The 25054-nt window shown below is 41.1% G+C and overlaps 1 protein-coding gene across 3 annotated transcripts in view; it reads left to right on the top strand.

Annotated features, from left to right (window-relative positions):
* Positions 1 to 25054, top strand: part of PAK1 (p21 (RAC1) activated kinase 1) — a 123912-nt gene that overhangs the window by 73804 nt on the left and 25054 nt on the right. For all 3 annotated transcript variants that reach the window (XM_079788626.1, XM_079788624.1, XM_079788625.1), the window contains exons 3-6: positions 8292 to 8392; positions 8886 to 9033; positions 13178 to 13215; positions 23916 to 24032. In XM_079788626.1, the coding sequence (XP_079644752.1) occupies positions 8292 to 8392; positions 8886 to 9033; positions 13178 to 13215; positions 23916 to 24032 (404 nt within the window). The remainder of the gene's footprint in view (positions 1 to 8291; positions 8393 to 8885; positions 9034 to 13177; positions 13216 to 23915; positions 24033 to 25054) is intronic.

Raw genomic sequence — 25054 nt, 5'->3', positions numbered from 1 at the left:
GTACTTCTAGAAATCCTTACTGAGTAACCTCAGGACAAATCTGGTCTGAAAACAAATCTCTTACCTCAAGGTTAAAGCTGCATCTTTATAAATTCAAAGAATAGAGTTATAAGAAGTTGTTATGAAATGATCTAGTAACTTCTCTTTCATTCTCTAGTTATAGATTTTCCATACATGCCCTGAGCTCATAGGTTTAAGATCCTAGATGGCTATGATTCATGTGTACATCAAGATGAAATTTTTTGAAAAGTGATTTTTACCTTTTGTTTGGAGCTTTTATTCAACCTGATTTTGTGCTCAGTTGATATTGCCATTCAACCAATCAGCATTGTTGATCTGCTGCTTTGTGCTTAACTTAGTCCTAGCAGGATACACATTGTCGCAGTCTTTAAAGTAGTGTGCCCTTTGTAAAATATTTGAAAATGTATACCAGCTGCATAGAGAAATGGCCTAGAACTGGACTTAGATCACCTAGATTGAGTCCTGCTGTGGTTGGCAGTTAGACAGACGTGAGCAGACCAAGGACGCTGAGCCAGATACAGAAGGTCACCCGGGTCCAAAGCCCTGGGTGCCTAGCAAGGAGCAAAACTGGGAAAACAAGGACCTCACCCCCTGGTAACCTTTCCTCCTCTAGCATATTGCTGGTCATGTGGTTTAGACCCCCTAATCCTTCATATTGATGGTCATGTGGTTGGGGCCCTCCCCTGACCTTGCCTCCCCTGGCATGTTGCTAGTAATGCCCGTTAGACCCCCTTAGACAGGGAATGAACAAGGGGGTCAGAGACTAGCCCAGGACAGCGGTCGGCAAACTCATTAGTCAACAGAGCCAAATAGCAGCAGTACAACGATTGAAATTTCTTTTGAGAGCCAAATTTTTTAAACTTAAACTTCTTCTAACGCCACTTCTTCAAAATAGACTCGCCCAGGCCGTGGTATTTTGTGGAAGAGCCACACTCAAGGGGCCAAAGAGCCGCATGTAGCTCGCGAGCCGCAGTTTGCCGACCATGGGCCCAGGACAATGAAGTTTTGACCCACATCAGATATGTCTAGGCCTCAGCTGAGTTTCAGTGCTTGGCCCAGAAAAGCAACAAAACCAGACAAGCTACGCTATGGCTGATATCAGGACCAGCTGCATTGACTAATGACCCCTCCCTGGAGCTGACCAATCAGTGGTCACACCTGGAAAGCTAATGAAATTCTGTTGAGATATTGAGATCCCCCTCTGGGGCTCTCCCTAAAATCTCCATCCTTAACAGCCCTTCCGAGGAGGGCCAGTGGGCTCTCCCTGGAGTTGGCCCACACCTTTCCCCTCCCCTTTTCTTCCCTCCCTGGCGAGTTAGCTTTACCTTTCTCTTTCCCAAGCTCCAAGGACCCTTCCTTTGCCTCTGTAACTTGTTTCCTGAGCCCATTTCTCCTACGGCTCACTTCTCTTACCTCTGTGACTTTCTAAATAAACTTCCTCATACAGTTTCAGTCGTGGTTCTGAATTCTTTCTTAGCCAGAACTCAAGTACCGAGGTTGCTGAACCCAAGGTCCGGTCTGGTCTGGTCTGACTCCACTGGGCTAACCCCTGGTGTCATTCTTGCCGCCGACACTGCCTCTGACATTTACTGTTATCCCCTCCCCCCTGCCTTACCTATTTATTTTAATCCCAGTATCCTTATCTGTAACATGGTAATAATTATAATTTCCACCCATCCTATACCATTAGTAAGCTTTTGTCATTTGACGTAGTGGGTGCAAAAGCACTTTCTAAACTGTAAAACACTGTACAAATATGAAGTGTTTGTGTGTGTGTATGTTTTACTAAAAACCTTATTGTTTTAGCTGATACCCACAGCAACTCATTTTCTGTGGGGGCGGCTGAGGAAAGTAAGTTGTTCAAGGCCTCACAGCTGGGACGTGGCAGGGATGAATGTGGAACTAAGTCTTTCTAAGTATGTGTTACATCCTAGCATAACATCTCTGTCAGTTGTTCTCAACCCAGATTACACATCTGAGTCGCTCATGATGCTTTTAAAAAACACAGATGCCTGGGTTTCAGCCAGACTTTGGATCCAGAATTTCCAGAGGGTACGTTTGGGTCTCTGAGAAGACTTGGGGGATAAGAAAGAAGAGTTCGCTGTGGGCTGTGGTGGTGACTGAGATGGGAGCTGGCAGTGGGGAGGATGCCTGTGGGCATTACCTAATGCTGACCTCCAGCATGGCTTCAGTGTGTGCCCGGAGGGATGCGTAAGTGATGGGAAGAAGCTGTCACTCAGGGCCTGTGATAGGGGGTGCTGAGCTGCAGAATTCCATGTGGGAGAGCCTGGTTCCTGTGGTCAGGGCCTGGAGCCTTTGGTTTATTCTAAGAAGTCCTGCAGCTTTTCGTTTGGAATCTTTTTCTGGCTACATTTTCACAACCAAAGTGGAATTATCTGAGCTTGGGAAGCATTTAGCAGAGTTAATTTTAAAACTGGACTACGTCAGTGTTTATCTCTCCAAGTTTGGAGTGTTTTACTGCCTTGAGTTCAGATTAGCTCAGCTGAACCAATGAGAGGTGCTTCTTAAAAATAAATCTTTTAAAAATATAAATAAGGCCAGTGTCTTGTGCTGAGAATTGGATGGCTGTACAGCAGCATGGGACTTGAAATTGTCAGCCTCGTGATTCAGAAAGCTGAGTAGACTAGGCCACAGATAGGGTTAAAATTAGGATGTGTGAGGTTGTAAGCTTGTTTCTCCACTTTATGTCCTCAAGCCAGTGATCTCTAGTTACAGGATAATTCTGCTTTCTGTTAACAGTTTTCTGTTAATGAGTGAGATAGGAAATATTACTCTAACACTCTTCCCTTCTCTTTCCTTTCCTACTTTTATTTATTTATTTAGCATCTTAAAACAACAAATATTTATTATCTCAGTTTTTGAGGGTCAGGAACCCAGCTGGGAAGTTCTGACCCAGGTATCTCATGAGGTTGCCATAGAGATGTCTCGGATACATTCTTATGTTAAAGATAACTCAACTTACAAAGGTAACTTTAGCTTACAAAGCACATACATTTTCTTTACCTTAGTGATCCTCAAAGTAACAATAACAATAATAAAGCAGTAGTTTATAACAGTCATAACACAGCAGTAATAACCTTAAAATAGTAACAAAAGCATAGCTACTATTATCATGTGGACCATGATTTTTTTGCCCTCAAGAAGTTTACATCTTAGGTTAGGAGGTAAGCCTTAAAAAACCTCAAGGAGCCAAAACCGGTTTGGCTCAGTGGATAGAGCGTCAGCCTGCGGACTGAAGGGTCCCGGGTTCGATTCCGGTCAAGGGCATGTACCTTGGTTGCGGGCACATCCCCAGTAGGGGTTGTGCAGGAGGCAGCTGATTTTCTCTGTCATCGATGTTTCTAACTGTCTATCCCTCTCCCTTCCTCTCTGTAAAAAATCAATAAAATATATTTAAAAAAATTAATTAATTAAAAAAAACAAAAACCTCAAGGAATCATACTAGATAGGAAATAACTAAATGCTGACTCAGTGTCTTGGGAATTCACAGAGGGAGGAAAGGTCAGGAAATCCATTTGGGAAGAAGTGGGACTTGAACCAGTCTTTAAAAGATGGCTGACTGTTTAAAGGGAGAAGGAGAGGAAGAGGTACTGCATATGAAGGTACTGTGGGAGGTACTGCATATGAAGCAGAGCCACCTTCAGCACTGCCCTGTGTGTTTACTAGTGTGTGTTAAAGGACTTCATTTCCCTGGTGCTCTGTTCTGTACACTGCTCATCCTCTGAGCCATTCTCTGTCTGTGACTTCTTTACCAAAATTCCTTTTGCATTTGCCATTCCAAGCCTATGATGATATATTAACATAATATAAATAATATGTAAAAATAGAGTGATATAAATATAAAACAAAAATATAAATAACACATAAAAATAACAGTTATTCTTAAGACACTTTTAAGTAACTAGATCAAAAGAAATTCAGGCACAGAAAGCAATTCCAAAGCCCTGCAACATGTCCCATGCATTCCTGTAAGCAAGGCAGATGGATTTATGTCATAAATGACAGCTTACTTTCGGCCTTGGTAAGTCCTTAGCCTTCCCTCCCAGAGCAGCTGCTTCGGGAAGAAACATTGTCGAGTGGGTAAATAGCTAAAACCTGTGGTCTTTCCAGATCAGTTTCTTTCACCTAGTAATGTGCTTTGATGGTTCCTCTTTTTATGGTTTGATAGGTCATTTCTTTTTTTATTTTTAACAAAAATAAAAAAATAGGTCATTTCTTTTTTTATTTTTATTGACTTCAGAGAGGAAGGGAGAGGGAGAAAAAGATAGGAACATCATTGATGAGAGAGCACCACCGATCAGCTGCTTCCTGCATGCCCTCTATTGGGGATCAAGCCACACAACCTGGGCATGTGCCCTGACAGGGAATCAAACCATGACCTCCTGGGTTACTAGTATGGGTCAATGCTCAACCACTGAGCAACACCGGCTGGGCTTATTTTATCTGTTTTAATTTTTATTGATTTTATTGGGGTGATATTGGTTAATAAAATTATATAGGTTTCAAGTGTACAATTCTATAATACATTATCTGTCTATTATATTGTGTGTTCACTTTCCCTTTAGTAATAACCATACTGTTATCTGTGTCTGTGAGGTGTTTCCCCCCCACCCCCTCCGGCTTAATCCCTTCACCTTTTTGACCCAGTTCCCCAAGCCCCCTCCCCTCTGACAGCTGTCAGTCTGTTCTCTGTATCTATGAGTCTGTTTCTATTTTGTTTGTTTGTTTTATTCATTAGATTCCACATATAAGAGAAATCATGACATTTGTCTTTCTCGACTGGCTTATTTCACTTAGTATAATACTTGTGACATACTGTCACAAAAGGTAAGATTTCCTTCTCTTTTATAGCCAAGTAGTATTCCATTGTGTAAATGTACCACAGATTTTTTATCCACTCATCTACTGATGGGCACTTGGCTGCTTCCAAATCTTGGCTATTGAAAATAGTGCTGCAATGAATATAGGGGTGTATATATTCTTTTGAATTAGTGTTTCAGGTTTCTTTGGATATATTCCCAGAAGTGGGATCTCTGGGTTATAAGGCAGTTCCATTTTTAATTTTTTTGAGGAACCTCCATTCTGTTTGCCATAATGGCTACACCAATCTGCATACCCACCAACAGTGCATGAGGGGTCCCTTTTCTTCACTTCCTCACCAATGCTTGTTGTTTGTTGATTTATTGATGATAGACATTATGACAGGTATGAGGTGATATCTCATTGTGGTTTTAATCTGCATCTCTCTGATGGTTAGTGATGTTGAGCATCTTTTCATGTCTCCTGGCCATCTGTATGTCCTCTTTGGAAAAGTGTCCATTCAAGTCCTTTGCCCAATTTTTAATCGGATTGTTGTTTTTTTGTGTGTTGTTATATAAGTTCTGTATAAATTTTGTGTATTAACTCCTTATTAGATGTATCATTGATGAACATGTTCTGGCATTTAATGGGTTGTCTTTTCATTTTGCTGATGGTTTCCTTCACTGTGCAAAAGCTTTTTAGTTTGATGTATTTCCCTTTGTTTATTTTTCTTTGTTTCTCTTGCCCGAGAAGATATATCAGAAAAAATATTGCTAAGAAAAATGTCTGAGATTTTACCACCTGTGTTTTCTTCTAGGATTTTCATGATTTTGTGATTTACATTTAAGTCTTTAATCCATTTTGAGTTTATTTGTGTGTGGTATGAGAAGGTGGTCTAGTTTAATTTTTTTCATCTATCTGTTCAATTTTCCCAATATCATTTATTGAATAGACTGTCTTTACCTCTCTGTATGTTCTTGCCTCCTTTGTCAAATATTAATTGACTGTAAAGGCATCGGTTTATTTCTGTGCTTTCTATTCTGTTCCATTGGTCTATAAGTCTGTTTTTGTGCCAGTACCATGCTGTTTTTATTACTATGGCCTTATAGTATAGTTTGATATCTGGTAGCATGATTCCTTCAACTTTGTTCTTCTTTCTCAAGATTGCTGTGACTGTTCGGGGTCTTTTGTGGTTCCATATAAATTTTTGGAATATTTGTTCTAGCTCTGTGAAATACGCCATTGGTATCTTGCTAGGAATTGCATGGTATTATAGATTGTTTGGGGTAGTATAGACATTTTAATGTTGATAATTCTTCCTATCCATGAACACTGTATATGCTTGCGCTTATATGTATCTTCTTCAGTTTTTTTCTTCAGTGTTTTATAATTATCCGAGTGCATGTCTTTTACATCCTTGGTTACGTTTATTCCAAGGATTTTTTTTGGATGCAATTGTAAATGGGATTGTTTTCTTAGCTTCCCTTTCTGATAGTTCATTATTGGTGTATAGAAGTGAAACAGATTTCCGGATATTTATTTTGCAGCCTTCACTGAATTTTGCAGCTACTTTCTGAATTTATTTATCAATTCTACTAGTTTTTTGGTGGGATCTTTAGAGTTCCTTATATACAGTATCATGTTATCTGCAAATGATGACAGTTTACTTCTTTTTAAATTTGGATGCCTTTTATTTCTTCTTCTTGTCTGATTGCTATGGCTAGAACTTCCAGTGCTATGTTGAATAAGAGTGGTGAAAATGGACATCCCTATCTTGTTCCTGATATTAAAGGAAACACTTCATTTTTGCTCATTGAGTATTATGTTGGCTGTGGGTTGATTCTCAAACTTTTATATACACACGAACCATTAGGGATCTTATTAAAATTTAGATTCTGGTTCAATAGTCTATGGGGAAGTTTAAGATATTAAAATTTAGATTCTGATTCAATAGTCTATGGTGGAGTTTGAGATTCTATGTGTTCAATAGTTTCCCAAGTGATGCTGACTGATGCCGCTTTGAATAGCAAGTCTATAGATTACTCTAACTGTTGTTTTCATTGGAGAGGACCAGAATACAGATGATGGGCAACTCTTAGAATGATTCAGGCCACAGATAACTGCCTGATATAGGGTGGTGGCACTGAAGAGAGAGAAGAGTGGATAAATTTGACCACTGTGTAGAAGATAAATGCATTTGGAGAGAGCGGAGAGAGAGAGCAGAATCATAGCAGCAGCAATCCATGAGAGGCAGAGTGACAGAATAGAAAGGCTATAGAGCTGGAAGTCTGAACGCCTTAGTTCTGGTCCCACATTTGCTTCTGAATTGCTCTGTGATGTTGGGCAGGTTACTTAATTTCTTATAACCTCCGTTTCTTCTTCTGTCAAATGGGCACCATAATCACTGCCCTGCTTGTCACACAGTTGTTTTGAGACTCTAGAGAACTAATATATGTGAAAGTGCCTTGCAATCACTAGAGCATGATACAAATACAAAACTAATTACATCTTCAGTGACCTTATTTCCAAATAAGGTCACATTCTGAGGCACTAAGAGTTAGGACTTATGATCTTTGGGGAGACACGATTCAACCCCTAACAAGGGTACTTCAGCACTACAACTTTTCTGCGAGGCCAGCAGGACTGTAGTGAACATCTGCTTTATGCCAGACCCTACAAGTATTTGGACTTAATGAGCCTTTAAGGTTTTAACCCAGGGAGGCAGCATAGCATAGTGGTATAGAGGTCAGGCTCTGAGCCAGACTGCCTGGGTTTGGGTCTTGGCACTGCCAATTACTAATCATCTGATTTTGGGCAAATAACTTAATCTTATTTATCTGTAAAATAAGGATGATAGTACCTAAGTGATAGAGTTGCTGTGAGGCTAAAGTTAATTAATACATATGAAAGAATTTGAGCCGTTGCCTGGTAAGCGCCTGATAAAATATTAGCGACTCACATTATTAAATCTACTGCCAAATATAAAATTCTGTAATTGAACCTTAAAGAAGTCCATGGTCAAAGACCTAGTAAGTAGGACGCAGGCTATAGAAGCTCATTGAATATAGGATGTCAGGGCTGGAAGTTTCCTTGGAGACAGCCTACTTGAGCCTTCTCTCTTTACAGACGGGTGGGAAACCAGGCTTCAGAAGAAGGAAGTGAATTTCCCTGGATCAGAGGGCTCATTAGTAGTAGAAACAGGACTATTAACTCTGATGAGTGTTCTTTCTGTGCCTCCCTTACTTTAGTTTGACAAAAAATTAAGTCTTCACTCGTGCATTGAGCATCTATTCCAATTTAAGCCCAGCATTGGGCTCTGTAAGTACAGATATGAAATAGATAGTTCTTGGCCTCTAAAGGAGCCTACGGATCAACAAAGAGCTAAATAAGCCTAAACATGTAATAATGTTTCTGTTTTTTAAATTTCCTTTTCTCTGTTTCTTTTGCAGCAAATAAGAAGAAGGAGAAGGAGCGGCCGGAGATTTCTCTTCCTTCAGATTTTGAGCACACGATTCACGTTGGGTTTGATGCTGTCACAGGGGAATTTACAGTAAGTCCCAGGCCACAGAAAGGCCTTCAGAGTTCTGGCTGGGCACTGTGAGAGGCAATCCTTTCTAGTCTTCCTGATGGCTTCTGTCTGCTTGAGACCCTCATTACTACCTTCTTTTATTCACGAGAGGGACACTTGACTGGTCTCCAAAATTGCACCAAAGAAATCCTTTGAATCTCCATTTCTTAAATAGAGCTCTGTGAGGTGGCCTTTTGGCAGCAGGCTCTGTTCTGGGCACCATTGGTGCGGAGACAAATCAGACATGGTTCCTCTTCTAAAGGAGGATTAGCCTGGTGAAGGAGCAAAATCTCAAGAAGTGACTAATACAGTGAGATAAGTCTTATAAAAGAGGCTTGTGCAGCACTCTGAGGGTATAGAGAGAAAGGAATGACTGAGTTGCCCTTGGCTGCTAGCAGGTATCAGAGGAGCGCTGATTTCCCTCTAGGGCCCCCTGTGACTATCCTCCTGACAGCTTTGCATGTCTCTCTTATAGGGGATGCCAGAACAGTGGGCCCGCTTGCTTCAGACATCAAATATCACGAAGTCGGAGCAGAAGAAAAACCCGCAGGCTGTGCTGGATGTATTGGAATTCTATAACTCCAAGAAGACCTCCAACAGCCAGAAGTACATGAGCTTTACAGGTACAAGATGGTGAACAGGGCAGCCTGGGAAAAAGGATTTTCTTGTGGGTGGAAAAGAGCCTGCTGGCCTGGGGTGAGAGAAGGAAGTATTGGAAAGAGTGGAGATGGTACTTCCACTAAGACAGGATTTTGGAATTTGAGAGCCAAGCCAATGGGTTTTGCATCAAACTTGAGTCTTTACTCTGAAACGGCATAATTAAAAAAATGTGACATGTAAATGCATACACTTTGTGCTAGAAGATCTAACTTCTGACACTCACTAGCCTTTAACTGTCACTTCATTTCTTGGAGCCTCAAAATGGGAGTAATAATTCCTATCTCTGGAGGTTGTAGTGAGGAGAAAATGAGCTCATTGATGCGAAAGTCCTTTATAGGTTATACATGACACCATGGAAATGTAGCTGTCATTATCATCAGTATCTTTAATATTGTTAGATTATTTAGTAACACATTTAATGTGTATCTTTTAAGTAGGCAAGCCCAATTTCTTCATTAAGGCACTGATTTTTATCAGTCAAGTGAAAAACAGGTCAGTAATAATAAATGTGCTTTTAGATGTACTCTCTATGTAAGGGACGATGGTTTTCAGGGTTGCCTTTTATAGCAGAATTGAGATTAGAAGCCAGGTCCCCTAATCCTCTACCAGCACCCTTTGAGTTTACTACTTGCCTCTAGTAACTTCATTTGGAGAACCTCTTTTCATAGCAGAGAAATTTTCTTTTCCTAGACAAGTCACGAGAAGGCCTACATTTCTGGAGACTTACCTTTTGTGTAGCATCTTAGAATGTCAGAGCAAGAAATAGCCTTAGTGGGTATACCACTTCTAGTTCCCCTTGTTTTGCAGACAAAGCCAAAAAGGCTTTTCTGATGTGTCTGATTTAGTGGCAGAGCTGGTCTCTTACCTCCGAGTTCCGTGCTCTTTCCGGAGTCCATGCTGTCTTTTTTGAAGGGCAGTATTACCGGGGAAGGTGAGAACAAGGATGAACTAGCTAATTTTGAAGGATGCTTTCCCAGCAAGTATCTGGCTTGTATCAAAGGGCACAGATGGCGAGGATGACAGATTGCAGCTTCACTCATGCTGCCATCGTGGTGCCCAGGAGAGGGTCATGCATGTTCCCAGCAGTATTTCCTTCTTCACGTCTGGCCCCGCTGGGTCTGTCTTACTTCTCGCATTGAAGGACTGGGGCATTCCAAGGAGGAATTGGGATTGAGGGGTGGTGCGGGGCGAGTTTTCCAGGCAGGAGATTAGAGCTTGTGTTTTTAGGGATTTTGTCATGGAGATACGAGATTAGAGCTGGCTTTGAAAGCCTCAGCTGCAAAGTCTTTGGAAGACTTTCTGTTTTATGTTTACGTGTGTGTAGATGTGGACAAGTGCCATATATGTATATGGAAGCATAGCTCTGTGGGTTTGCATATGTTTGGAATTAAAGCCCACTTAAGTATTCATGAATGAATGCTTATACAACCCAGGTAATTGTGTGTGTGTATACTCACCTTTGTATGCATATGTGAGTAACATTAAGTATATGTGAGTGAAATTTTTAATTTTCTAGAAGTTGAAGACCAGGACCAATTCCAGGCAAAATTTTATGTTTAGCTTGGTTTATTTTTAAAATCATCTTTCTCCTTTTCCTGTTTCCCCTCTTCTCATACTATTATGATAACACTACCTCAATCTCTATATGCTTGCATATATATGAGTGATCTCATTTGATTCTCATCATGGCCTTGTGAGATTGGTAGGGCGAGGATTATTATCCCCAGTTTACAGACTCAGAGAAATTAATTAGGCTTAGAGAAACTAAGTGAATTGTTCTGGGTGATTCAACTGATATGTGATGGAAGTGTGTTTTAAATTCGGGCCTTTCAACCCTTTGTGGTTTATAACCCAAGCATAATCTTCCATGCCAATTTTTGTCAACTTTTCTATTTTTTTCAGCATTTTATTTTCTGTGCTGATTAACAAAAAGTAGTATAGGGAGTTTAGCCCTACATTGCCAGTGATTTATGTAATCTTTAAAAAAAAATTTTTTTTAATTGATTTCAGAGAGGAAGGGAGAGGAGAGAGAGATAGAAACATCAATGGTGAGAGAGAATCACTGATTGGCTGCCTCCTGCATGCCCCCCACTGGGAATCGAACCTGCAATCTGGGCATGTGCCCTTGACCAGAATCGAACCCGAGACCCTTCAGTCCACAGGCCTACATTCTATCCACCAAGCCAGTGGTCGGCAAACTGCGACTCGTGAGCCACATGCGGCTCTTTGGCCCCTCGAGTGTGCCTCTTCCACAAAATACCACGGCCTGGGCGAGTCTATTTTGAAGAAGTGGCGTTAGAAGAAGTTTAAGTTTAAAAAATTTGGCTCTCAAAAGAAATTTCAATTGTTATACTGTTGATATTTGGCTCTGTTGACTAATGAGTTTGCCAACCACTGCACTAAGCCAAACCGGCTAGGGTGATTTATATAATCTTGAACCCATTTCTTTTCTTCTCTGAACCTTAGTTTCCTCATTGGTAAAATGAAGGGATTGGAAGTCCTCTCTGCTCTGTCCTTCTGTGCTATGGAATTTGATTTTGATATGTAGACATGGTACATCTCAGTTAAAAGGAGCAATGCTTACTTGTTTCTTATATGGACCAGATATATTTATTATCACAATACCAACTCCTCAAAAACACTAACATCAGGTTGGGGTTGTGCAGTGAGGACATAGTATTGCACTTTGTTTTGCCCTAAGTTGATGTTCTTTTGGACAAAAAGAACCAATGAGTTATGTTTAAAGTACATCCTGAATTGATTTCACCAGAGTACAGCTGGCTATTCAGGGTTTGTTTTAAGAACATTTTGTCATAGCTTGTGGGTCCATTATTTGTCATAGGACAGAAGAAGTACTACCTGGTACTTTCTTATATAATGGGAATTGGGGTCTTGGGACATTCTCTGGGCTTGGTTCTTGGTGAGGAATGTGTTGGATTTGGTAGAATATTTTTCCTCTTTAATTCCAGCAAAGTCTCTTGAACCAGCAAAGTCACTTTCTTCTTGGGTCTTTAGGAATTAAAGAATAAAACCAAATGCAGTACTTGGTCTTTAAACTTATTTTCTTGCTAAAATCTCCATTGAGTGTATGTTTCATATTTCATTAAGTCTAAGATATCACTGATTTTAAGAGACATCATTATTTTATATACCACTAAAGAAAAAAGATTGCTAATTAAAACATGAAATGTGCCCTGGCTGGGTGGCTCATTTGGTTGGAACATCATCCAGCACACCAAAAGGTTGTGGGTTTGATCCCCAGTCAGGGTACATACGGAAAGCCACTGATCGGTGTTTCTCACATAGGTATTTCTTTCTCTCTCTCTCTCTCTCTCTCTCTCTCTCTCTCTCTCTCTCTCTTCCTCTCTCTCTCTCACTTCCTCTCTCTCTAAAAATCAGTAAAATATATCCTTGGGTGAGGAATTAAAAAAAAAAAGCCTTTATAGGACACATCTCTGTTTTAGAGATGTTAATGTGAAAAAACATCTCAGAATCAGTGAAATATGGTAATTACCTTACTGTGGGAGCTTGGCTCTATTATTAGAAATAAGATTCTGCCTTTAATTAGACTTGACATGATTAATGCCTCTCATTTCCTGAGCCTTCGTCTTTCTCTCCCTGTGGGGAATAGACATGAATGTAGAGGATCCTTTCTGGAAGCCCAAGCTGCAGGCTGGTCATAATTTGTCATGGGTGCTCAGGACAACCCAGCCATGAATCCTTTCTTTCTTTTAGATTCAGGCCTGATGACGATAGTGTTGCTGATGTGGATACAGTTCTATCACAGTATTTAGAGTTTGACCAGAACTCAGATCTTGACTCCTATTTAACAAGTGTGTGTACCCTGGGCAGATTTCTTAACATCTCTGAACCTCAGTTTCCAAATCTATAAAAGGAAACCTAATAAGAGCACTCAGAAATCTATTGAGGATAAGGGAGGTAATGTGTAAAATGTGCCTAGCATGGTATTGGGCCCATAGAACCAGGAATACTGTTGTTATTCTCTGAGCCTGGCAAGGGCTTGACTGGCTAGGCTTCCTTAGCTCTCAAGAGCAGATGCACTGTAATTGTTTACTGACTGAGTCCCTGGTCTTTTTTCCTTTGCAGATAAATTAGCTGAGGATTATAATTCTTCTAACACTTTGGTAAGTCTTTATTTCCTCTATTCTGATATGGGCAGGTGTGGTGGTTAGGGTTAAAGATAGTGTGGCAGATGCAGAGCTTAGGCTGGGAGGCCCTCATCTTGGTCACTCCCGCACTCTGGGCCTCAGAGTCCCTATCTATACAGGGAACTGCAAAGGAATTGGACTCAATCAGTAGATATCCCTTCCAGCTTTAAATTTTTTTTTTTTAATGTTCTAGAAATCCTAACCTTGGAACCAGAAGAACTGGCTTTTGGGCTCAGTTTTTCATTTGCCTTTGAAAGCCAGCTGGGTTTTTTAATCAATAAAAAGAGGATGATATACTTTGCCTTACCTGGACATGTCTTCGAAAACCTGAATTTAGAAGAGAATTCCCGCTCTTTGGTTTGGGTATACAAAACCAGGATTAGGACTGATGGTTGAGGGCGGCATATTCTGTCCATTTAAGGTGTCCCCTGAAGCTGTAGTGAATGCCCTGTCAGGAAGGGCTGAGGAGTAAAACTCAATGACTTTTAAGATCCCTCTGGGGGGAGGGAGAGACAATGGGAAGATATGTACACATGTAATATCTTAATCAATAAAAAAATAAAAAATAAAAATGATATTAAAAAAAAGATTCTTCTGCCTCTTTCAGCTTTATGAGTTCTGTTTTCCAGAGCAAATATAATATGACAATATGTTTGAAAGGGTCTTTAAATAATAAGCTGTGATATATATATATATATATATATATATATATATATAATAACTACTGTTATTTACACCTGATGCTGTCTCTTGTACAGAGGTGGTTATGTCATACTGGTTTGCTAAACACTTGCAGAAGCCCTACTCTGTGCCAGGTCTTGTGGAGAAGTGGCAATATGGGGATGAATCCGGCATTGTCCCCATATCCGATAATCTCCTAGTCTTGTGAGTGACAGGAAGACAACAGTAAATAGTTACAGTGCTGTGTGCTTGAAGTTTATGAGGCCAGGGGTTAGGTCTGATTTGTTTGTTGCTGTATGCATGGCATCTGACAGGTAACCACTTACTGAATGAAATTGGATGTATAAGGAAAGTTTCTTGGTGATAGTCTGAGCTGAATGGGCTCGTAACCTAGGGTGTAAGAATTAAGAAGAGATGAGAGCATTCCAGACAGAGACAGAATAAATAGCATGTATCAAGGCAAGGGTTCGCAAGCTATGCTTGTATGGGAAACTGCAGGTAGTTTGTTATGGCCAGGATGTGAAGGGTGAAGGGAATAGAAGTGGGTGACAAGGAGGAGTGGTAAACAGGTCCAATCATGTAGGAGTTTTAATTTATCTTAAAGGTAATGAGAAGCTCTTGAAGAACTTTAAGCAGGAGAGTAGTAAGTTCTAACACAATATTGAGTCATCGTTAAAATACTTTGAACCGTGTTTCCAGGAGTGTGGATTGGTTTACTCTGAGTCATTTATGCTGTCATCATTTGCTAGTATAAAAAATGTTCACCTGTCCAATGCCTAATAGCACACTCAGTCCTTTCTTATTTACTATTTATTTTAATCCTCACAGGTGCTTAATGAGGTCAGTTATTATTTTTGCTTTATAGTTGATAAAACAGAAATTGAGAGGGGTTGATGGCAATAGGTATCAGATTCGCAGTCTGCGTTGCTTTCCCCTATTCACTCTTTCATCGAATGGAAGATACGTAATTAAAAGATAGGGAAGCATTTGCAAATGTTAAGATGTCTGGGAGGTTCTTACCACTGTTGAATAGTAAATTATTGGAGAAAGCTGAGCGGTGCTTTGTAGTTCAAATATCTTTATGCTTTTATGGGAGGAGTGGCAGCTCTCATATATTGAGTGGCTAATATGTGCCAGGCACTGTGCTAATAATTAGACCTCACAATTACCTTGTGAAGAAAGTATTCTCATTCCCATTTCACAGGTAGAAAAACAGTTTCCTGGAGACTCATAATTAGCTATTATTGTTACAGAAGACCGGAGAAAAACCAAGCAATCCTTCCAGAAATGGAGAGTTACACTTTAGTATGCGCCGGCCCAGAGGAAAAAAAGTATCTTTCAAATTCTGAGCAGCAACATGGAGGAAGTTGTCCCTTTTTATATCTTTTTCAGTCCTTTGTCTCCCAAATATGGGGTTTTCCAGTCCCCTTTGCAAGCTCTTAAAGAGCCCTATGTGCTGGGGCTTTGAGACCTCAACCAAAGGCCTGGCCTGGTGCCAGCACTGGTAACTTCGTCTGGGGAAGGTTTATGGCCTCTCTAAAAGGGGAGTAAATAGGTCTTGCAGGACCAGACAATTAAAGGGGCAGTGACTAGATTCAGATTGCTAGCCCCCCAAAATGTCTCTTTCCCCCCATCATTATGGCAGAACCAGATTAGAACTAGGGTCTTCCAAGTGCTAGTCCAGGGTTCTTTTCTCACTGAGAAAGAAGATGGCAGAGAGGTCTCATAAAGGAGACTGCAGTAAAGCCATAGCGCGTTGTTCATTAGTGAGGAGGAGTGGGGGCCCTGGGGCTCAGGCCATATGGCAGAGAGGATAACACCTGCTTGCTGAAAACCTGTACTGGCTTAGTAACTACAATTAAAGCCACTCAGGCTGTCAAGGACATTTTCTCTCCCAATTCAGAACATTTGTCCCTGTGGCTCAGTACACGATATTCTTACTAGTTTTACCTGAGGGATATGGTTTCCATTGTGGTAGCATGTCATTATTTCCCATATTGGTTTCATACAGGTAATTTCATTTGATTTGTGAAATAATTGGACAGGATTGTTACCCCATAACACAGGTTAAGAAATTGAGACTCAGAGAAATTAAATGACTTGCTCCCTATCCTTGAATGAGCTAATAGTGGAAACCAATGCAAAATTCAGTTCTCCTGACCACTCATTTATTCCTTCATACTATAAATATTTACTTAGCACCTTCTTTGTGCCAATGTGTTGGTGATCCAAAAATGTATATGCACTATCTCAGTCCTTGAAGGAGAAATTAACAGAAGACTATAGGGATAAAGGCTGCAAGAGAGGTATAAATAATGTACATTGGGAGTCATATTTGATGGAGTGATTTATTCTGCCGAGTAGTACAGAGAAGTCTTAACAGAGTTGTTGGGACTGAGTGATTTGTTCATTTAACAGACATGATTATTAAGGGCTTCTGGCTCTAAAATTTTATTTGTGGCATTGGTCTGAGATCTCAGATTGTATGCCTTATAGTTCCTGACTTCTCATTTATGAAATGAACACCTACTGTGTGATAGACTGGGGAGTCAAAGACTGGTAAGGTTTTTGCTCTTGATCTCACAAATTTGTGAGGAAACAGGACACATAAACAAGGATTTATAATATAGTGTCAGGTAAACACAGGTAATGATACCAGGCAGAGAAAAGGGCAATGCTTTTTTTTTAAAAAAAAAAATTATTTACTTATTGTGTGAGAGAGAGACATCGATTTGTTGTTCTACTTATTTATGCATTCATTGGTTGCTTCTTATATGTGCCCTGACCAGTGATCAAACTGGCAACAGTGGCGTATTGAGACAACACTCTTACCAACTGAGCTACCTGGAAGGGCAATGCTTTTTTATCTGAGGTGGCATGAGCAAAAGCCAAGTTGAGGATCCATCATTTCAGACCAAAGAACTTGGACTTAGTGCTGGAGCTAAGGAATATTTTAAATAGGAGATTGGTACAGTTTGATGTGCATTTTAGTCTAAACTAACAACATCTTAGAGGATAAAAAATAATTCTTAGAAATTAAAAAATATTATTGAATAAATAAATTCACAAGGATTAAAAGCCAAATACATCTAAGGGTACATTAATGATATAAACTATAAAAAAGATGGAAAATCGAGAATAAAGGACACAGGGGGTTTAGGCAAGGAGATTCAAGAAGATTCAGAGAACCGAGGCGTTAGAGTGAAAAATAATCAAAGGAAGAAATTGGAACCCTCATAATTGCAGGTGGGAGTGTACAATGGGGCAGCCTCTGTGGAGAACAGTCTGGCAGTTTCTCAAAAGGATAAGCATAGAGTTACCATCTGACCTCGCAATTCCACTCCTAAGTACATATCCAATAGAAATGAAAACATACATTCACACAGAAATGGGTGCATGAATGTTCATATGAGCATTATTCATAATAGCCCCAAAGGGAAACAACTCAAATGCCCATCAATTGATGAATGGATTTAAAAAAAAGTATTATATCAATACAATGGACTCTTAGTTAGACAAAAAGCAATGTAGTACTGATAAGATCACAATTTGGATGAACCTTGCAAACTTTATGCTAACTAAAATAAGCTATATACAAAAGACTGTATGTTGTATGAGTCCTTTTATTTGTTTTATTTTATTTTTTATTCTTGTATTATTTATTAATTATTGTGTTATTTTCTTTTTTTAAAAATTCTTTAAATTATTACATAAATCTCCTTTTTCCTCCATCGACCTCAACCTGACCATTCCCACCCCCCTATTGTCTGTGTCCGTTGGTTATGCTCATATGCATGCATAACCACCCCTTCCCCCCTGCCTTCCCTCTTAGGTTGGACTGACTGTTCGATGCTTCTATGTCTCTGGCTCTATTTTTGTTCATCAGTTTATGTTGTTCATTAGATACCACAAATGAGTGAGATCATGTGATATTTATCTTTCTCCAACTGGCTTATTTCCCTTAGCATAATGCTCTTCACGTCCATCCATGCTGTTGCGAATGGTAAGAGCTCCTTTTTTGCAGCAGCGTAGTATTCCATTATGCAGATGTACCAGTTTTTTAATCCACTCATCTGCTGATGGGCACTTAGGCTGTTTCCAAATCTTAGCTATTGTAAATTGTGCTGCTATGAACATAGGGGTGCATATATCCTTTCTGATTGGTGTTTCTGATTTCTTGGGATACAGTCCTAGAAGTGGGATTACTGGGTCAAATGGGAGTTCCATTTTTAATTTTTTGAGGAAACTCCATACTGTTTTCCACAATGGCTGTACCAGTCTGCATTCCCACCAGCTGTGTATAAGGGTCCTTTTTCTCCACATCCTCGCCAGCACTTGTCGTTTGTCCATTTGTTGATGATAGCCATTCTGACAGGTGTGAGATGGCACCTCATTGTTGTTTTGATTTGCATCTCTTGGATGATTAGTGACTTTGAGCATGTTTTCATATGTCTCTTGGCCTTCTGTATGTCCTCTTTCAAAAAGTGTCTATTTAGGTCCTTTGCCCATTTTTTGATTGGATTGTTTATCTTCCTTTTGTTAAGTTGTATGAGTTCCCTGTAAATTTTGGAGATTAAACCCTATAAAATGTCTAGAAAAGGTACATTTATACAGACAGAAAGAAGATCTGTGGTTTTTTAGGGCTGGACATAGGAGCTTGAATGACCTATGAAAGGCACAGGAGAACTTTTTGGGGGTGATGGGGATGTTCTGAGACTAGATTGTGGCAATTGTTGCACAAGCTTATAAAATTAATAAAATCATTGAAATTATGTGGGTGAATTTTATGGTATGTAAATAATAACTCAGTAAAGCAGTGTTTTAAAAGTAAAATTTAAAAATTATATGTAAAGCCAGTCAATTCACATTATACATTTAAAATAATCCTCTCTAATAAAATGGTAATATGCAAATTAACCATCACTCCGCTACATAAGCCACGCCCACCAGCCAAGCCACGCCCACCAGCCAATCAGGGCGAGTATGCAAATTAACCCCAATCCAAGATGGCTACAGCCACAGAGAGCAAGGTTTCCCAGGTAACAGAGCAAGCCAAGCTTTCCATAGCTGTTGCAGGCCTAAGCCTCCACTCAAGCTACAAAGTTTCAATTATAGAAGGTAAACAAATTCAAACAAATGGCTGCAGAATGGAGCTTGAGAGAGCAGGCCAGGGTTGCTGGCGGCAACAGGGGAAGCAAAGCTTTCCGCACACCCTGGCCGGGCTCACCCGCTTAAGGCTACAAAGTTTCAATTGTAGAAGGTGAATTAACTGCCACAGAAATGGCTGCCGTCCCAGGCTACAAAGTTTCAATTGTAGAAGGAAAATAAATTCCAGATACCAGGGCCTCCACTTGGGTTGCCAGGGGGCGTGGCCCGCCTGCAAACCACCACAGGCCCCTCGCTCAGGCCGCCCCACACCCCAAGGGAACCCCACCCTTATCTGTGACACCCTTCAGGGCAAACCAGCTGGCCCCCACCCATGCACCAGGCCTCTATCCTATCTAATAAAAGAGTAATATACAGATTGACCGTCACTCCAACACACAATATAGCTGCCCCCATGTGGTCAAAGATCCTGCCCCCATGTGGACACAAGATGGCCACCTCAAGATGGCCAGCAGGAGAGGGCAGTTGGGAGGCACCCGGTCTGCAAGGGAGGGCAGTTGTGAGGGACCAGGCCTGCAAGGGAGGGCAGTTGAGAGGGACCAGGCCTGCAAGGGAGGGCAGTTGAGAGGGACCAGGCTTGCAAGGGAGGGCAGTTGGAGGTGACCAACCCTGCAGGAGAGGGCAGTTAGGGGTGACCAGGCTGGCAGAGGAGGGAAGTTGGGGGCAAACAGGCTGGCAGGGGAGCAGTTAAGCATCAACCAGGCTGGCAGCGGAGTGGTTAGGGGGTGATCAGGCTGGCAGGCAGAAGCGGTTAGGGGCAATCAGGAAGGCAGGCAGGCAAGCAGTTGGGAGCCAGCAGTCCTGGATTGTGAGAGGGATGTCCGACTGCCCGTTTAGGCCCAGGGTGGGATCGGGCCTAAACGGGCAGTCGGACATTCCTCCAGGAGTCCCAGATTGGAGAGGGTACAGGCTGGGCTGAGGGACAACCCCCCGCCGTGCACGAATTTCGTGCACCGGGCTTCTAGTATAGAAATAAAAGGAGTTAAAAGTGAAACATTCCTCAGGAATGCCTAGTAAAGATGGCAGATTGAACATAGGCATCTATTTATTGAAATCTCACTAGAACTATAATAAAGGAATGATCTTTTAAAGGCATTAAACCCAGAAGGATGGAGAGAACAGGGAAAGAGGAAAGAGCAGCAAAATAGGAGGCAGTAACAGTATTTGATGCCCGGAGCCTGAATCCAAAGCTGACAGTGGGCAAAGCTGACCTGTATACCTAGACCGCAGAATCCTCAAAAGGCTCAGGAATTGGTAGCACTTCTGAAACTGGAGATGAAGGGGAGTGGGCGGGGAGAGAACTAATGACAGATGCAATTAAAGTTATTTAAGATGCAGTTAGATGCCTAAATCTCTTCCTCTACTTTACGCCATTGAGTGATTGATTGTCCTTCCCTGCCCTAGCAGAAAACTGGCGGTTTATTCTCTGGAGAAGGTAAAACCAAGGTTTTCTGGATAGGATGTCAGACACAGTGAAATAGAAGAGTATCATACCAAAACCAGGGTAATTAAGTGAGTATATGCATACCGCGTGCTCACCCTCTTTGTTAACGAGGCTCCTAGAATACTAGTAGTCAAACTTTTATTCTTAAAGCAGGAGATTAGGAGATTCTTCTCTGGATCTGACTGGCCTACATTCTAAAGACAAAACGGGGTGCTTCTCCAGATGGTCCAGTTGGATTCTTCTGTAGTGTTACTCACCAACAAACAAACAAACAAACAAACAAACAGAAAACTAGATTATGGTGATGACCACACAACTCTAAAAATTTGTTAAAATCATTGAATTCTTCCTTCTGCCAGGAATATTCTTTTCCCCAGTGAGTCCCTGGCTTGTTCTCTCAGTTCATTCAAGCCACTGCTTATATGACTTCTCATTAGAATAATTTTCATGAGTACTGTATTCTGTTCAAAGTAATAGTTCCCTACTCGCAACCAATCTCTACTCTCATAGACTATCTTATTACTACTACCTGAAATGGTTAATTTTGACTGTTTCCTCTTCTAAAATGTAAGGCATAGACCAGGGGCTTTATTTTGTTCTTTAGTATAGCCCCGAACTGTCGAAGAGAGCCTAGTAGTCAGTGAATGAATGAATGAATGAATGAGTTAAAATCACTGGCTTTTTTAAAAAACAGAGGTTTGTGGTTATTAGACAGAATGATAATTTAATTGATTCCTTATATCTTCCTAGCTCCTTACTGTTTACAAAGAGTTCTTATACTCACCTCACTTCATTTCATCCTCCTAAGGGCCCTCTAAGAATTTTAATTTCTAAGAATTCTTTTTTATCCTCCAAGATGTTGTTAGTTTAGACTAAAATGCACATCCAACTAGGGAGGCAGAGAGCTGCTGTCATTATCCCCATTTTAGAGACGAGAAACGTGTGGCTTAGAGTAGAACAGCTTTACCCAAGGACACAGGGATAAGAAATAAAAATTTGGGACAAAAACCTACAGCTCTTGATTCTGATAGTTGTGAATACTACCACCCAAAGCTTCCCCCTGGGAAAACAAAATGTTGCTAAGGAAGATGATGAAATCTCCTTCTCTACAGAGTTTTAGAGAGCAAACAAACCTAGTGTTTATAGTATGCATCAGGGTGCCCCAAGGCAACAACCTATGTGAAGAGGCAGCCAACTTAATTCCCATTTTGGGTTTCTGGTTAAAGTTTGTTGAGAGGAATAGTGGGTAGGAAAGAAATTAGTATAGCCCTAATCGGTTTGGCTCAGTGGATAGAGCGTCGGCCTGCGGACTGAAGGGTTGCAGGTTCGATTCTGGTCAAGGGCATGTACCTTGGGTGCGGGCAAATCCCCAGTAGGGGGTGTGCAGGAGGCAGCTGATTGATGTTTCTTTCTCATCAGTGTTTCTAACCCTCCCTCTCCCTTCCTCTCTGTAAAAAATCAATTATATATATAAAGAAATTAGAATAGAAAAATATCAAAATATATGTTTTGAGCCCTGGCCAGTGTTGCTCAGTGATTAGAGATTCGGCCTGTGGACTGAAGGGTCTCAGGTTTGATTCCCGGTCAAAGTTGCATACCTGGGTTGCAGGTCCAATCCGATCCCCAGCCCTGGGTTGTGGCTCGAGCAGGAGGCAGCCAATTGATGTTTCTCTCTTTTTCTCTCTTTCTCCCCCTTCCTCCATCTCTTTCACTTTCTCTAAGAAAAAAAAAATCAATGGAAAAAATATCCTTGGGTGAGGATTAGCATCCCCCCCAAAATATAAATATATATGTATATTCATTTTGACAGGGAAAGAACCTCTATTGCAGTGGTCGGCAAACTCATTAGTCAACAGAGCCAAATATCAACAATACAACGAATGAAATTTCTTTTGAGAGCCGAAAACCGACTTCTGCTCATGGGCCACGAAGTTTCAATCGCACTGTATGTGTGCGCCCGCATGTGGTATTTTGTGGAAGAGCCACACTCAAGGGGCCAAAGAGCCGCACGTGGCTTGCGAGCTGCAGTTTGCTGACCACTGCTCTATTGGATTGTAGGACTGAAAGTGACTTATTATAATTATTCTACTACTTTTCTCCACATTCCTCAAGTGATAAAACTTGAGACCAAAGGGATAAATTCATTGCTGATGGTGACACAAAGCTTGTTGCTTACATGTGCCTGGCACTGAAAGTTTTTAAGTTATGCCCAGTACCTTAGTATGTCACATGTGGTAAAGGCCAGCCTGCCACACGGTAACAGTAGCTCTAGTCTCGTATTCCTCTCGGTAAGTTTTTCCACCTATCCCCTGTCATTCTGACTCCCTACTGTCCTCTCTCTAGAGGCCCCAAATGGCAGGCAAAAGGGGAACTCACCCTCTGTCTCCTCTATTCGATGATGAGCTGCTTCAGGACATGGACCACCCTTTTCATCTTTGTATCTTTATGTCAACAGTATCCATCATGGTATCTTACTGAGCACAAAGTAGGTGCCCTGAAAATATCTGAAACTGTTGAATCATGTCTATATGTATTAAAATATCTCTATTGCCTCTTGGGTCCTATGCTGTGATCATTTAATCTCCATCAAACATCTCAGGTTTTGGAGCTATTTTGTCTCTCAAATCTGTGGTATAAACAGCAATGGTATGATATTTTTGCCTGGACCTGCCCCCAAACATGCTGTTCTTGGCCCAGCTTTGTTACAGTTTGCATGTGAAAATCATGTTGCTGAGATTATAGCAGATCCAATTAGTCATGCTGGTGAGGTTCATTCCAGGACCAGTGAAATGGATAGTAGCCAGTCTTGGGAGAAACTCATTGTTCTCTCGAGACAAGGGGCTCCTGAGGTTCTGTATCTTCAGGTTGAGGCGAGGGCACCTGTGGACATACTGGGTGTGTGATAGCTTTTGATAAGGAAAGGAAAAGGAGAGGCAAGTGCCTGTCTGGATTTCCATTAGCCATATCAGAAAGGAGTAAGGAATGTAATGATAAACTTGGTAGAATTCCAAACTTCTCATCCCTTCCCTACATTTTGTATTTTATTACCTGTTCAGGGTGGAGAGTAAAATTTATAGACGAAGAAGGAGCTACGTGCTTGTCTTCAGGGTCTGGATTGGGGAAGGCAGGTAGAAGAGCTGTCACCTGGCTTCCCAGTCCCCAGTTAGCTTTGGATGGGAGAAAGGGACTGAGTGGATAGTGGTAACTGAAAGAGAGGGAAGCCGGCCGAGTTCCTGACTGGCTGCACAAAGGTGAAGAGCTTGGAGGCTGATGTGGGTTTCAGAAGGGGTGTCAGGATGAGGTTTCTTTGGTGAGGGGTGGGGAGATTTTGATCCTGTATCTTAAGGCTGGACCTGATGAATCTGGCTTTTTCTCCACTGTACAGAATGTGAAGACTGTGTCTGAGACCCCCGCAGTGCCTCCTGTCTCAGAAGATGAAGACGATGATGATGATGCTACCCCACCTCCAGTGATTGCTCCACGCCCAGAGCACACAAAATCCGTGAGTCTTTGGGGACGTGATTTATTAAAGTTTGGAAGGGGAGGGAGGAGGCTGATGTTCGGGGCCTAGAGGTTTTATACTCGGGTAGTGGTCCTTAGACTTAGGCGTTGGTGAGATCACTGAACCAATTTGATTGAAAGGTACTTTCTTTATAATTAAAGACAATAAGTCGTATATATATTTATCATGGGTTTGCAGATAGCCCCAAAGTGTCCTAAATAATTGGTGTTTATACCAACCCAAGCCCCTCGTTAACTTAGTCTGTTCTCCACAGACAGGAAGATATACAGAATTGATGTTGTTTAGTGCAGGACTAACATAAATGATTCCAGTCTCCCGGGAAGCAACAAATTAGCCGGCTGCAGATCTTTTCTTCTCTGTTAAATGCACAGCATACAGCCTCTTAGAACATCATCGATGATACTGAAAGACCCAAGAGAGTCGATAAATACGTTAGTGCTATTAATATGCTGGATATCCGGATGCCTGATATTGGCAGTGATTTTTATTTAACTTCCTAGGAGGTTCTTCCTTCTCAGAATAGCCACAGTCCTTCTGCCCTCTCTTTGACAACAGGGGTTCATGCCTTTTACTTAATTTAGCTTCAGTGAGCATTGACCTATTATCAGATGATACTCTGCTGGTATATATATATTTTTAACTTGGACTTTTTATTATGACAAGAGCTTTGTAACAAAAGAACAATCTAGGGCTTAAACTCTGTGGTAGTACAAAAAAGGCTGCCTTTGGGTTAAGCATTCAGGGAGGTGTTTAAGCAGAAGTTGGTTGGCTGATTGTGGGAGATGCTGTGGAGGAAATTGAAGGGGATTAGATGACCTTTTAGGATAAGGATTTATAATCTGTGGAATCACCCTTGCGGTAGGTCCCCATAGCAATCGTTTCTATAAAGGCACTGATGATTCCCAATTTATAGAAAAAGAAGCTGAGATTTGGAAAGGTAAATTGAGCTACCTAAAGTCTCTTAGTAACTAAAAGAGCCAGGATTGAAAGCAGGTAATTTA

Source organism: Cnephaeus nilssonii, assembly GCF_951640355.1.
Source record: "Cnephaeus nilssonii genome assembly, chromosome: 13".
Classification (NCBI taxonomy): Eukaryota; Metazoa; Chordata; class Mammalia; order Chiroptera; family Vespertilionidae; genus Cnephaeus; species Cnephaeus nilssonii.
This window is presented reverse-complemented; position numbering and strand designations above follow the sequence as displayed.